Here is a 16,257-nt window from a genome sequence, read left to right as displayed (position 1 = left end):
TAATAAATATTATATATTAAATAATAATGTGTGTAATAAATTATATTGGAAATTGTGTGTTATATATAGGTAGATATTATTATCATTATTATTATCATTATTATTATTATTATTATTGTTATTATTATTATTCGCGTTGTTAACATTTGTTGTGACAATTAATCGACTCGTGATAGTTAGACACACACTCTCTCTCTCTCTCTCTCTCTCTATCTCTCAATTGACGAATATTATTTATTCGATTACAAATTAATAAGCGTAATTTGTGACTTGTTTTTTTTTTCTTCTCCAATTGTTATATCAATGATTAATTATTATTAATGTTATCGAGTTCCGGATAGTTTTACATATTGCTGTTAAAATCCCCGCCGCATCATTATGATACCATGGATAAATTAAAATGGGAAATTACCGTGATGGTTGCATCATTTCATATTTTCATACAAATAATAATAGAAAAAAAAAAAAAAAACAAGTATGAAGAAAACAAGTCAACAGAATGCGTTACGATCAAATTTACAAAGATTTATGTAATTGGTGTTATTTTAAAAACCGGTATATTACGATATTTACAACCCGGACGTGTAATGTATCAACAACATCGTAGGAATTGTAGTCAGATAATTGTATTTTTTATTCTGACTAACAAAAATAATTGGGGAATGGGGGGCGGGGGGAGAAATAAAAATAATTGTTTTTAAATGTATTTTCTTATCAAATCAGCAAACAATATCGATGTACTCATACTAGTTCTTATATTTGACGCTAAGTGACAGCATAAGCTTGGTAGAGTCCAACAAGTGTATCATTCATTCTCGTACCAAACACCAGATGGCAGCTCATACTATAAAATTATTGATCAATGATTATCATTATTTTCGAATTATTCATTTAAATATTGTACAATTATTTATTGATTAATAATTACTCGTAATAATGCACTCGTATTATATACTTTAAAATGTAATTAATCGAATGCAAACAAACGTAAATGTTATTTAATGTTTGGCACCGAAGTTCAATGGGCGCCATTTTGATGGTACCATCTTCAACATGGAATAATATTCGCGAAATTTCCAAACAATTTTTATCGAATTAATTAAATACAAGTTAACATTACATCAATAATGATACCATTGATATGAAATAAAGACAAATTGTCGATGAAATTCGAATTTTACCGCTAATGCGATAACCACTGTGCTCCCATCGGCGGTAAATTCGAAAACTAACGAACGTAATCGATTATAAATCGAGAAACGTACGAGAGAATACAATCGAAGTTTTGTTCAACTTTTAATTATCGACGAGGTCGAAACGTATGACGATAAGAAAACGAGCCTATCAAAATGAAACGTGTGCAATTAAAAAAAAAATAAAAAGAAAGGAAGGAAGAAAGATACAACAAGAAAAAATTGAATACAAATCAGTAGACGAATCGTAGTTTGGAAAGAAAAAAAAATCTTTAATCAACGTGTGGCTCCATCTTGGAATATCTTCCTCCTAGCTTCCCCCCAACCCCACCCCCTCCTTATTTCACTCTCTTAATCGATACTCAGCATGTTCAGACAACGGCAGTTTGATTTTCTCGAACGAGTTTCGATTCATCGCAATTGATATTAAATGCCAGGCCGTATTTCTGTCATCGTTGGACAAGTAATATGGTTCAAGAGATCATTTGTGTGTATGTATGTGTGTGCGTGCGCTAAGTTAGTTCTTTGTTGGCATTTAACATTTAAGTAAGTAAGTATGTAAGTAAGTAACTAAAGTTAAAGATCCGTGTTACTTGGCACAAGTGAACAAAATTAAATATCACCTAATCAACAACGTGTTGTACAACGACTATAGCATAAACGAAGAAGAAGAAGAAGAAGAAGTGTTAACTATAATTCCGTGCAGTGTATTACTACTGTTTCCCTATATAAAAGAGAACACAATAAGAAGGTAGAAAGAGAGAGAAAGAGAGATAAAAAGACACTCGAATAAAAATGAATTTGTGATGGATGATAATTGAAAGAAAAGAAAATATAACATATTTAAAAATTGAAACAAGTAAAGAATAAGTATCTCGTTAAGTTGTAGTTAAAACAAATTGTCTGAAATTTTCTATCAGATAATTAAAAAAAAAGAAAAAGAGAGAGAAAGTAGTTAGTTATCTGAACTGAATCTAAAAAGCCGACATTGAACGCGAAATCTATTTCGATGAAGTCCTCGAGAAAGTCCTCGAGTGTGTCAATGTCCTCTATTTTTTTTTTTTTATCTCTCTCTATCTCTCTCTCTCTTTCCTTCTCTCCTTCTCTCTATCTCTCCTCTTATCTCTATCTTTCTCAACATTTTTCTTTAATTAATCTTAACCAAGTATATATATATATATATATATATATTGCTTCCAATTAATATTTTTCTAGATACCAGTACACATATAAATTGGTTCCCATTTGTTCGATGGATTAAAAATCACTCATAGTAACGAACAATTTGCAATTACCGATGATGAATATGACGTATTGTTTCTGTGCTGAATGCAAAATATAAGTGTATCCTTAAATTAGAAAAAAAAGAAAAAAAGAAAAAGGTTGTGAGATCAATTAATCAAATTATTGCAAATGATATTTTGTCTTTTTCTTACTTTGGTGTCAAAACAAAAATAATTAATTGGATTTTAAGAGAGATAACATTTGGAAGTATTTTAACGAGAAAAGGATGAAATGGGAGTGGATTAAGTAGAGTGAGAAAGACAAAGAGATAGAAAAAGAGAGAGAGAGAGAGAGAGAGAGAGAGAGAGAGAAATGTCGATTGGTGCTGTTCCAGGACGACGATGTTTGCTTTCCGCATCAAAAAGGAACATCTCGTAACCGACGTTGCAGTGACGTATTCGTGAGGGGCTTGTCTCCCCTCCTGATAAATCTCCTCCAACCAACCAACCAACCCAACCACCCACCCACTCACCTTCGCTAAAGAAAATCAGGAAACGTGCAACTTTTGTCTTCTGTGCGTGTGGTGGTGGTGGTGGTGGTGTGTGTGTTTTTCTTTTCCTTTTTTTTCTTTTTCTTTTTAATCGATGTCGAACATGTTCGCATGTCCTAGGGAGGCCGTACGTGTCAAAGTCAAGGTAAGAAAAAAAAAGCAACACACAATTATTGTTTGTTCTTTACTATTAAGATGAAACAAATGTGTACGTGCAGTTTGAAACACCGTATAATGGAGATTGGGTTTTTTTTTTTTTTTTTTTTTTTTAAAAAAAATATAAGTGTAACGATCATTTATTGCGAATACTAGAAAAATTGTTAACCAATCGCACGAATTAATTACTTTGCATTTCATACTTTCCCGCACTTTTTCCATTTTTTTTTTTTTTTTTTTTTTTTTTTTTAAATGAAGATACACGCTTGCCTACGCCATTGGGATCTAATGTTATAAGTTTATAACGGGACACACAAGTGGAATAATTACGAGCTCTAGATAATCATCGGATGATGATAATTAATGAGTCTTAACAAACTGTCTGCAGTTGGTGTTGGTTTTTGATAAAATTTATATTCTTCTTGTTTTTTCTTCTTCTTATTTTGTATTTATTTAAAAACGTTCAGACGTCTCGTTTGTAATTATTATTATTAATTACGTGTACGCATATATTGAGTATTTCGAAAAAAAGAAAAAAAAAAAAAGAAAAGAAAACATGGTCAGTGAAAAAATAAAGCTGCATTAATTTATATTTGGTTGTATTTTTTTTTTTTTTAATTCGTTAACTTTTATAGGTGAAAAAAAAAAAATTGTCGACCTTCGTGGAAAAATATTAAGGAAATATTATTCGGTTTATATTATATCGATCGAACTTACTTATATGTACGTACGTAAAGGTTCGTGCAAAGTTCGTTAAGGATCCGAAATTAGCGCCTTTCTATGCTACATTACTACTACTACCATCATATTACTACCCTCCTACTAAACTGTGTTAATGTGTAAATGGAAAACCTTTTAGGAAACGAGTTCTCTAAGCTCAAATACCTTCCTTTACTTTTATATTATATATATATATATATGCACATATTATATCTACTCACCTACATTTTATTTCGCGGTTTTCTTTTTTCTTTTTTTTTTTTATCGAGTACGTGCAACAATTTTTTAACTTTGCATCTTTTTCGTTCAATCCATACCATGAAAAATTGTTAGAGATACGCGATAACCATTCGTAAAGATAAATTATAAAATTTTGAACAGGATTTATAAAATAAAAAATAATAAATCATTGAATCAATTCAGTATACATCATTTTTTTGTTTGTTATCGTATCCAGAATCTTTAATATTGCGAATTGACCGGTTCAAGTTTCAATTATTAACTATTTTCAGGTTTTTATTAATTAAATCTAAATAATTTTAATATAGTAGTTGGATTTTTGAAAGAAATAAGAAAGAAAATATTGATTTGATTGAATTTGAAATGATTCAAATCTTAACCGGTTTTCAATGCATGTATTTATTGTACTAACTATAAAACTGGTTTTTCTATTTATAATATTTCAATCGGTATGTTGAATGTATTAATGGAAAGTCTGAAATAAACGTGTATATGTTATATAATAATATATATTTAATAAAATACTAAATAACAAATGTTGATTATTTAACTTACGTTGCATTTTAATAATTATTCGCGAGATATTTATATATAGTATATTTAATTAAAAATGAAAACACATATCTAGGAACCTTTTCTAAATACTAATTCAAATGTCACGTGTTACGGGGATTGATAATCGCGACAAGGTTAAGCTAGAAAAATACAACTCAAGTTGTTGACCTAAATCATTGAATTATATATCTATGATTAAAATCAATTTATAAACTCGGATTATTCGAAAACGTTAGTAAAATGATTTTCAATTCGTGATATAATTGATTTCTGGATATTTTTAAAAATATATACGAGATATTATTTCAAAGAAGAAGAAGAAAAATATCTATTTATATATAATATTATTCAAAGTAATATTTGTTTAATTATTTAAACAAAAAATAAATCGATACGTTTGTTAAATCGTAACTGTGTATACTTCTCTATGTGCATATATATATATATATAAAATTTTTATTCACACATTGACATAAACGTGACACTTATATCAAAATGATTAACGGGATTACGATTTTAAAAGGATATCACGATTGCGAATAATTTCTATTTCATTTTCCTGTTCTCTTTTTTTGTTGTTGTTTGTTCTTTTGAATAGAAATGCGAGACCAGACACCAACCGGAATATCGAAAATTCAGTGTAGATCCACAAATAACATCGATCGAAGTTCTTCAAAGTATACTAATCAAAGCATTCGATATCAAAGGGTAAGTTTATATGATTTTTATGATTTATCAAAATTAATTGAAAATATCTTCTGCTATATATAAAAAGCCAAATTTTAATAATTGTTCATTACAAATTCGCCAATTCAATATTATATTTGTTTTCTTTCATTGATTTTTGAAAAACGATTATAATATAATATGATAAATAAAACATTTGATTTATCGTTTCAAATAATTACACTTCGTTTTATTATTTAAACCAATTACCAAATGTTAATTTAACACAAATAGATTTATATATATATAGATATAAGTTATGATTAATTTTTATTTTTAAATAATAAAACATTCTAAATGATCAAAAAAAATGTTCTATCATTACCATATGTATTATACAAATATAAGAAATGTAAAAAAATAAGTGTTTTAAAAAACAAAACAAAAATACGAATACTTTTTCAATAGAAGAATACCTTCGTTCGATGAGTATAAAAAAAAAAAAAAAGAAAAACAAGGATAATAATACCGATGATAAAATCTTATATAATAAAATATAAATAGCATAATATAAAGACACTTACCCGATTATAAAACAAACGTTTTCCTTTTTCTATTCTTTTCTTTTCTTTTTTCTTTTTTTCTTCCTTCGTATTACAGAGAATTTACAGTCTCGTATCGGGCGATAGATGATTATGGCACGGAGACGTATTTGTTCCTCCTCTCGGATTGGGATTTGGATGCAGCGTTTATCAGGTAAAATAAAAGATAATAAGTTTTTTGGGAAACAAACAAAAGAAAATAAAAAAAGAAAATAACAACTGTGACAAAGTTTATTTTAAAAAATATCCACTCAGTGCTTCAGAACCTTACCTCTATCTGCAAGTGAATTTGAAGCCGTTCGGTGAAACTGACGATTGCGACTGTTATTGGGAACAGAATGCACAGGAAGTGGCAACAAGACAACAGGAAACTGGATTTCCTTATAAAACACCAAAGTTACCCGGCCTCATAATGAATAAGGCGAGTAAAAAGTAATAAACTTTCATAAGTGTATTATTTTGTTAGAATTTTTATAATCAATACAATTATCATTAGGATAATTATAAAACAACGAGTTAAATATTGAACCCTTTAATCACAGGTAGTAGAAGTTAAACAACCTATCAATTATTCGACTATTCGATATTTCAAACTTTACAGTATATTATTTAATTAAAGAGCACACATTTTTCAAATCAAATCTTTAATATATATTCAATATATTCAAATGAAATCTTAAAATACGTCGTGATAATTCGTAAATTATTATATATTGATTAATAAATATATTATATATAATATATTTGATTATATCATTGAAATTAGTTAAATTATTAACAGATGGAAAGAACATTGAACATGGTACAACGAGCATTGGGTAATTTGAGCGAGGAATCTTCACACCAACAAAGTGTTCAACCACCAAGGCCACCATTGATGGATGCGGAATTTCGTCGTTTCTTAGATCCCATCGGTCAGGTGATACATTCTAAAGAATTAAGGGCAGTTATTTATTTCGGTGGGATCGAACCAAGTTTACGTAAAGTCGTTTGGAAACATATTCTAAATGTTTATCCCGAAGGTATGTCTGGACGTGAAAGAATGGATTATATGAAAAGAAAAGCACAGGAATATCAAAATCTTCGTGAAAGGTGGCGAGTATTGGTACAAAAGGGTCAAAACGTTGGTGATCTTGGATACGTAACTAGTATGGTTAGAAAAGATGTTCTTAGAACTGACAGACATCATAAATTTTATGGTGGTTCGGATGACAATCAAAACACGGCAAGTTTGTTCAATATATTGACTACATATGCTTTGAACCATCCGAGTGTTAGTTATTGTCAAGGTATGAGTGATTTAGCATCACCACTTCTAGTCACCATGAGAGACGAAGCTCAAGCTTACATTTGTCTTTGTGCTCTTATGAGAAGATTAAAAGATAATTTTATGTTGGACGGTATCGCGATGACGACCAAGTTTGCTCATCTTGCCGAAGGTATTATTTTGTTTTAGTTTTAATATTATTTAGAACTATAAAGATTAAGTTGCTAAAGAAGGGACGAATAAAGGGACAAAACATACAACTTAGTTAAATTAAGTTCTACTTCTTTTTATGTCCAAGTTCCCTGTGATGATACCTTCTCATTAAGAATTGTATTTTTGGACGAGAGAAACAACTGATTATTTAGAAAATTACATTTATATATATACGATTATATATATATCCAATTTTCTTATTTTAGGTTTACAACATTACGATCCAGAATTTTACGCTTATCTGAAATCACATCAAGCTGACGATCTTTTATTTTGTTATCGGTGGCTTTTATTAGAAATGAAACGAGAATTTGCCTTGGATGACGCTTTGAGAATGTTAGAAGTACTTTGGGCTGCACTTCCAGCCCAACCACCAAACGGTGAACTTAATCTCGCTGAAGTACCCTTCCCACCACCCTCCCCACCTCCTAGTCCTAATATTAAACACATACGTGAGAATGCTTATACAAAAGTATGCGCGATTAGACGGCAAAGTTCATCGGCCAGTATTGCCGCTAATGGAAAACGAAAAAATATCAGCATGGAAGAATCGGTAATGCAATCAACATTGGAAAGAAACGGTGACACTAAAAGGTAGTTTTATTTCTATTATATTATTATAATATTAAACAATTGTTAAATAATCGTTATTAAATATAATCGATACTTCCTTAGATCGAATTCCCCGTATGAGACATCCTCGGAACCGGAAAATGATTTGACCACGACTAAAAATCGTCGTAATTCTGAATCCACTGAAAAATGTTACAGTACTGATTCATTATCTGGAAACTTATCCGGAAAAACAAAACGGGTTAATTTAATGGAATTGAAAGATAGATTGTCTCTGCAAAATAAAGATCAAATTAAAGTTAACGATCAATTTGATACTCCGGAAAAAAAGTGCGTCAGGGTTGTCAAGAATTTGAACGAATTTTTAAATTTCACTAGCTTGAATAGAAATAAAGTAACGCCTAGCGATACCGAGCCGGAACTTAGGTACAATATATATATATATATATGTATATATTTGTTAATTAAACAAAAAAATATAAATTATATTTGATTGTTTTTATACACAGAAGAGTTTCGAGCGAAAGTGGTGTACTCAGAGTTCTCAGGGACGAACCAAGTTCACCGGATGATCCAACTGATTTTTTCCCAATGACTACATCAATGACTAGAGAATTAAGACTGGAATTGGAGTCACTTGATCGACAAGTTTTTGGTCCTTCGCCACCGAGCGAACAACAATGTGATTGCGTATTATCGAAACGAGAAAGCGAATTGGCAGAAAGCGAAACGGAAACGGAATTAGCTAGATGTAGTCCAGTAGCGGACGTATTTGTATGGGAAAATCCATTACATACATTGCAACAAAAGCATCACCCTGCTACACCAGACGAACAAGCTGATCTCGAATACGACGGAGAAATATTGGAAGATCAAAATGGTGTTAAATCCGTAACACCTATCAGATTACTCAAACGAAATGCAAGGTTGTTATTATTATTATTGTTTTGTATAATTGTATATTTTTTAAACACTTGAAATCATATCCGCGTGTGCAATATTTTGTAAGAAAAACTTGTTCAAAATGATTAAAACTTAATTTTCATTATACAGATCTGAATCTGCATCGGATAGCGAGGGTACAGAAAGTTGGCATCAGAATACAGAAGCACCAGAGAGTCCAACAAAACAAACGGTTCAAGAACATTGCGAGGAAGCTACGGAACTTACAAATTTAATTCCAGCAGGTACAAGCGAGGATCAATCGGGAGAAAATTCATTACCACCACCTAACGAATTTGGCGGTGGTAATCCCTTCCTAATGTTTTTGTGTATTACATTATTGTTACAACACAGAGACTTTGTTATGCGTAATCAAATGGATTACAACGAAATGGCAATGCATTTTGATAAAATGGTTAGGCGACACAATGTGATTAGAGTACTTAATCAGGCAAGACAATTATTTGCCGGTTATTTAAGAAGACATTCCGTGACATCGGCTATTGTCAAATCGGACTGTGTGAACGTTTAAAACGAAAAAAAAGAAAGAAAGAAAGGAAAGAAAGGAAGAAGAAAATGGAAAAAAACGAAACACAAAAATAATGATAACATATTTTCCCAATGGAGTTCTTCCAATTGACAAATACGTACGTGTGGAATAATTAAAACATAATATATTCTATTACGTACGCAAACCATAACTAATTCGAACGGGGCTTATTAAACGCGCACATATCTCATCCTCTTCTTTCCTCTTGCGTATTCCTTAAGCGCACGTGTAATCTATGCCAGTAAAATAAACTGTTCCATAGCACTCGTTGATCGAAAGCTCTCCTATTCCCAGCCCACTCAAACCCACCCACCCCATCGGTCCCCTTTTTGCAATATTTTACTAGATACAAAAGAACGAATATAAAAATAAAAAATAAAAAAATAAAAAAAAAACAAAGACGCAAATATTCGTCGCGTTAATAGAAATTATACATGTGTAGAATTTTGACGACGCGTGCCTTCTTGAAACGGTATTCAGCCTTAGCCGGATTTTTAATAGGCACATACGTTAAAAGAAATCTAAAATTTACAAAAAAAAAAAAAAAGAGAAAATATTAAATTTAAATTTAAAAAATAATAAGCCCCGTTTATGAAACTAAGCGATTGCTTACGCACGACACATCATATCTCAAATAAGAATTGCACAATATCATCAGCACCGCGTCGATGAACCCTTTTTGTCGGCGAACAAAAACAAACACACACACACACACACACACACACACACATACTCTTTTCGGTCGTACCTCGAATTAGGATTAAATCCTCCCTCTAGCTTAAATCTGTAAAATATGTATCTTAAAACTATTTTAGCGGCTACAACTCTTAATTTGTTCTCAAACGGGTTATGCTTGAGAAACGACAATAAAGTGCATTTAATTTTATCTCTATTTATATTATAGACTTTTATTAAATATTATATCGTAATTATAAAAAAAAAAACATTCATTTTTGCCACCCACTTTTATTTTCTAAAATACATTATATAACAGATGTATCAGATAAGTATCTATAATTTTATATTTTCATTGTTTATTCATTGAAAAATCAATTTATTAAATTATAATTATTTAAGTTCGTGCTAGAGATTGCAATAAATAAGCGATTTGAATATTCCTAATTGCTTATCAGAATTTAATTTAGATGTTACATGAAATACTGAAATAATTTCACAGAAAAATCTAGGAATGTCTGTCTAACATTTATTTTCTACCGCTAGAACTATTTGACAAAATATGTATCATATTCAAAAAGATATTCATAGTATCCAAGTAAATAGAAACAGCGCTGAAAATAAAAACAAATACGTTATTAATTAATTTTACCCTATCAAAATAGAAACAAAATTAAATTCATTAAATATTTTCTTCTTTTACAATATACTTACTTATTTATCGGGTCGTATTGTTTCATACTTCTGTCGTAATACATAGGATATTCTTCTGCTTGCTTAACAATTTTTTGTGTATCATATAAAAGGAACATGGAAAAAAGTACTATTCCACCATAAACGGATAAAGTATAAAGACTAGTACCCAAAGCAGTAGTGGGTGGTAAGAAAATGGATCCTAGCGAACTAACTAATACAACTCCCAAACCGATAGAAAGAGGACCAGCCATCTTTAAAAACTTTTCACTAGGTGCACACATTGCTACAGTCGATAACCCACCAATTACCCCAGCCGTATACAATGCAGCTCTAGTTAATAATGGGCCACCCAAGAAACATATTGGTGCGATAACAGCACCCATTAAACCGGCATGACCCATCCATGCTAATTGTTTAGCACCAAAACCTTCCTTGTAAGGAATACTTCGTACTATTATGCTACTACCAATCACTGCTGCAAGTGTACCGACCACTGCCATCCATCCTTGATTGGATACAAGTCTAATTATTGTAGGAGAACGGAAACACAAGGCAGCAGATGCTGCTGTGAGGATGATAGATCCACCAAAGTACATATAAGTTGTTCTAATTCTTTCTTTTACGTACTCGGGCCAATAACTGTCAGAAAGTAAAATAATTATGTTAACATAGAATTAACTAGTTTATCATGATGATGTACCATTTGTTTTCCAATCTTAGAGGACCGTAAAATATTTTGATTACAATTTTTCACTACTGAATACAAAACTAATAATTCATAGTACTTTTTCTAAATAAGAATTAGGTTACAAATTTATTAGTTCTCGATATTTATTTGATTTTATTAATCATTTGAAGTGCTACGTTTAGAGTCCAAATATTCTTTAAGCTTTACTTTTAAATATAAATCTGAATATACATACTGTACTTTGTCTATGGCTCCAGGCCTACTATCAAGTCCTAATCCATAATAACAAAGGGCACCTAATCCAAATGCAGAAGCACCAGCAAGTACAGCTTTTCCAACCATCATTGCTAAAATATAATCAACGATTAGAAACCCATGAGACACATAAGAAAGGAACAAAAAATTAAATGAATATTTTTAATTCATTTATAGGTTATAATTGAAAATTATATTTACGTGTTTCGGTAGCTGGTTGTGATAATCGTTCTGCAAAAGTTTTTTCTTTTCGTGCACTTCTTGTAAATGCAGTACGTCCATCGTTGGCGAAAAATCTCGAAGGTTGGATTTTGTTTAATATTGGTTTTGAAGTAATAGGAGTTTTTATTAAATTTACTATGGTCGGGGAAATGCCCACCCGACAAACTCTAGCCAACATCATCTTGCTTTTTTTTGTCTTTTTTACTTATTCACTCGTATTATATCTGTTAAAAAAATAAAAGCACAAAATTAATTTTTTAAACGTAAATAAATTATCCACACATAAAACACATTATTTCATACTGCCATTTGCATTACGTACAATTTATTTGATTCCAACAAAAACTCGCGTAATCGAATGAAATCGTTGAAATTAAGAACAATAATTTGTGAACAGTTAAGATACTGTTATTCTAAAAAATGTAATATGCAATTTACTTACATGATGCAATAACGATGCAACCTGAATCGAAATTGTACGAACGATAGATGGATGCAACTGTTTCCGATTGCTACGTGATGCTCGATTAGTCGTTAACGACGCATGCGCAGTTACTCGATGAAATTTCTCGAACATAATTCATTTATAATTAATATAGATGAATCATAATTCGAAGAATAAATATAAATTTCATTTAAATATTATATTAATTTATTATCATATAAATATATTAATATATTATATCTATACATAGTTTAATTTGAAAATAATAGTTAGATTAAATTCAAATTTCCCGCCAAACAAAAAACGATATATATCGAACCCATGAAACAACATACACGATCGATTAGAACCAACTCTGGGTTTACTTCACGTCGCATCAACGACAAGTGTTAGAACTAAATCAATATTTTCTATTTAGAATTATGATATTTCTAATTTTTTAATATGCAATATCAAAATTTATTCTAACATAATTTACATAAATTTGTATACGCATAAAACACTGAAGTATCATTATATTCGTATAAAAAAAAATATATATATATCTCACGAGATTATTGTATTATTTTAATTTTCTTTTTAAAACGTTTCTTTTTAAATTGTCTTTCAATTTAAAGGATTGACAGAGTCCTTCGACAAAGCTGGCAACGATTCTAGGCCACTCGATACGTATAAACTCACGGTGCCAATTATTTACGACAGAACAAAGCCTATTTAATCAATCATTTAAAAAATCGACATTGAATTTTGACAAAATGCAAATTAAGAACAAATTAGTATACATTCCTTCACAATCGAATTAAATAATAATTCATTCCTATTATTTCTTTTCACGAATGAATTAACGTTAAAAATGAAAACCATGAATTTTATATAAAAAAAAAAATAAATAAAAGAAAAATAATTCGAACATCAATGAAGTTACATTTGTACGTAACAATTAAAATGTTCGTATGTTCGTCTAAAATCCTTGAGTACTAGTTCAGAACGAGGACTAGTTCAATGAACGGTGATTAGAAAATAATATATATATACAACGCTTTACTCTTTTAACTTATAATTCGTTCATGAAAACATTCTCCGATTGATATTCTATCCATTTGAAAAATATTTCTACGTTTGGGAATTAGAAAATAGAAAAAAGAAAAAACAAGAAAGTAATGAGAAACGATAGAGAGAAAGATTAAAATGAGATGAATATAGGATAAAAGCTATTGATGAGGTGAAGGGGGGGAGGGAAGAAAAACAAAACAAAAAAAGGAAAGAAAAGAGGTAAAAAAAAAAAAAGAATGCCCAAAGAAAAGAGAAAGAAAGGAAATAAAGGAAAAAATATTCGATCCGATTCCGTAGAATAGTACCGCCAACAACCCCACGAGGAATTCACGCGCATGCGCGGCGTATATTAGACGAAGGGTGAGAGAGAAAGTAAATGTGTGTGTGTATGTATGTATATAAGAGAGAAAGAGAGAGAAAGTAATAGAGAGATCGAACATTGAGCTTATATACTCTCTCTCAGTTTGCTCCCGTTCTTCTCGCGAAATTCTCTCCTTTCTATTCACTTTGAACCATCACTAAATATCTTTCGTATCTCATCCTCCATGAAATAATATATTTTTAATTATATCGCATTGTTAGAGTTCGATAAACGTGAGAAAAACATTATTCGTGAATATAATTGTGTATCGATTTATTAAAAAAAAAAAAAACATCATCATCATCCAATCGTTTTCAGACTCGTGGTCTGAATTTTTGTGGAATGATCGAATACGAAAATTAGGATCATAGATATTTCAATCTAATATCTTTTAAATAAATCTAAGGATTCGTGCATTCGATTGATTAATCAAAAGATTGCGCATTGTCTATTACTGGTAACCACAGATAACGTAAGTAACAATTTTGTTTCATTTATTTAATAATGAATTATATTAATTGTATATTAATATATCGAATAAAAAATGATGTTTATGGAGAAAAGAAGAAAAAACATAGTTCGTTAGATTGATTTTATTTGTAATAATAGCTATTTGAAAATTGTTAGAAATATGTCCGAGATATTATGACGTTATGACTATAGACAGACATATAGAAGTAATACAGGGTGCAAAGCACTCGACTATTCTAAACGGGGGGGGGGGGAATAGGAGGGTTGAGAAGGGTGGGTGTATTCTTAAATCGTCATTTTCTATTTTAATCTAATCCCATAAATGATCATTTTATCATTCCAACGATATATTTCCTATGTTAACATTTCTATTTCCATTTTCTATATATTCGTTTCAATCTCAATTGCATTGTTTCTCTTATTTTTGTTTTTTTTTTTAATTATAAAATACGATACTCGCGTATAAAAAAAAACGTTTACTTTTACATATTTAATTAACAATTTGATTTCAAGTGTTTATTGTAAAAGAATTCATTAATAATGGTGAGCACGATTGCAGAACACCAACATACATCCTGTTACTGTTCCCGTTACTGCAGTAAAGTTTATAGGCATTTGAAGAATCTACGTAAAAGCAGCCATGTTCATTCGTGATACGAAAAACGGGAATAATATTATTCTATCAAATATAAAAGATACACGTTGTCAACGCGTATATTCTTTTCCCTTTTCCTTTTCCTTGCTTTTCTTTTCTTTTTTTTTTCTTCCCTTTTATTTTTTAACCTCGAACAAAGGTAGAGTCTGTATTAATTAGGAAGGGACCCGCGTTCAACGCTGCAAAGCGGAACGCACAAAGATGAGTTACTCGATCGATCGACGCGTGACTCTTTCTACGAAACAGATACACACATGCACACACGTACACACAGACAAATACACACATACGAGTATTATATACGCACACGTAGGAGGAGGAGGAGGTAAAAAACTACTTTTCGATCCACTAATTTTTCTATTTTTAGCAAAAGAAAAAAGAAACAGCCTTCCCCACCCCTTTCCCTTTCCCTTCATCCCCCCAGAGAGATTTTGACACATCGATCGAGTGAAATTTGAGAACACGGTTCGTTAGAAATGATATAATCCGATTAGTTAAGACGAAAGAAAAGAAAACATAAACGACTAGTGTTCTGAGGAAACCTCATCTCGACTTAAAAAAAAAAAAATAGGAACTTCTTACGAGGTATCTTTGTGCGTAAACATGAAAAAAAAAATAGTAAAGGGGGGAAACTGTAAAGAATTCTTTTCGACGATTCGTAACAAGATTCTTTCGGTGTAACGAAGAAATACGACGAGGTTGTGTGTAAGGAGAGTTTAAACAGAAGCCATTGAAATAAATCGTTCGGGGGTTCTTAAAAAACAGGGACAACGAAAAGATTACAATTTATCAAACACGTACGTTTTTTGATGTAAGTTTAAATAAAATAATTTAAAAAAAGGAACATTGTGAATAAATAGAAATATCTCTCGTACGGGGTGGTGGTTTGTTTCTAAACAATACAATTATGATCATATATATTTTATTTATTATTTAATATTGTGTGTAATAATATAACAAATCAAAATTCTTATCATTACATACGCGTCGTTCGATTGTAAACGTAATATAATATTTATTAAAAAACCGAATAATTATCATAGAAAATAAACAAGGTACATATTATTCGTAAATTGTTGTAAATAAATTGAATAAGTTGAGATTTTGAAAATTAAAGATAGCAATGAAAAAGAGAGACACAAATGAAAAATGAAATAATAGTTTTATGATTATACTGTTATCAACGCGAAATACTTTATGAAATGACGAATAATTTTTAGTATTTATTATTTTAGTATTTATTAGAAAATGACGAATAATTTTTAGTATTTATTATTATATATAT

At 30.3% G+C, this 16,257-nt stretch overlaps 2 protein-coding genes across 8 annotated transcripts; one reads left to right on the top strand and one right to left on the bottom strand.

Moving 5' to 3' along the window:
- Positions 1 to 1,597: 1,597 nt before the first annotated feature.
- Positions 1,598 to 10,343, top strand: LOC106791371 (TBC1 domain family member 25). Of its 6 annotated transcripts, none has more exons than XM_014756965.1 (11): positions 1,598 to 1,739; positions 1,849 to 1,900; positions 2,812 to 3,112; positions 5,237 to 5,346; positions 5,965 to 6,060; positions 6,162 to 6,327; positions 6,688 to 7,345; positions 7,593 to 7,980; positions 8,062 to 8,385; positions 8,469 to 8,885; positions 9,013 to 10,343. In XM_014756965.1, exons 3-11 carry the CDS (start codon positions 3,062 to 3,064, stop codon positions 9,431 to 9,433), a joined length of 2,631 nt encoding a protein of 876 aa, XP_014612451.1. In that variant the 5' UTR covers positions 1,598 to 1,739; positions 1,849 to 1,900; positions 2,812 to 3,061; the 3' UTR covers positions 9,434 to 10,343. The 6 variants fall into 6 exon arrangements, with proteins under 6 accessions (XP_014612451.1, XP_014612455.1, XP_014612450.1 ...); XM_014756969.1 differs by having other exon boundaries at positions 1,849 to 1,944; XM_014756964.1 differs by lacking the exon at positions 1,849 to 1,900.
- Positions 10,344 to 10,401: 58 nt separating this feature from the next.
- Positions 10,402 to 12,538, bottom strand: LOC106791372 (growth hormone-inducible transmembrane protein-like). 2 transcript variants are annotated; one of them, XM_014756971.1, is made up of 5 exons: positions 12,430 to 12,538; positions 11,967 to 12,211; positions 11,746 to 11,857; positions 10,841 to 11,461; positions 10,402 to 10,740 (listed from the first exon to the last, which is right to left on the bottom strand). In XM_014756971.1, the coding sequence occupies exons 2-5, from the start codon at positions 12,166 to 12,168 to the stop codon at positions 10,656 to 10,658; spliced, it is 1,020 nt and encodes a 339-aa protein (XP_014612457.1). In that variant the 5' UTR covers positions 12,169 to 12,211; positions 12,430 to 12,538; the 3' UTR covers positions 10,402 to 10,655. The 2 variants fall into 2 exon arrangements, with proteins under 2 accessions (XP_014612457.1, XP_014612458.1); XM_014756972.1 differs by lacking the exon at positions 12,430 to 12,538 and adding an exon at positions 12,310 to 12,426.
- Between the last annotated feature and the right edge of the window lie 3,719 nt (positions 12,539 to 16,257).

This window comes from Polistes canadensis, unplaced genomic scaffold (genome assembly GCF_001313835.1).
Source record: "Polistes canadensis isolate GaletaPanama2010 unplaced genomic scaffold, ASM131383v1 scaffold_301, whole genome shotgun sequence".
Lineage (NCBI taxonomy): Eukaryota > Metazoa > Arthropoda > Insecta > Hymenoptera > Vespidae > Polistes > Polistes canadensis.
Note: the sequence above shows the minus strand (reverse complement) of the source record. Positions and strands in the feature narration are given on the sequence as shown.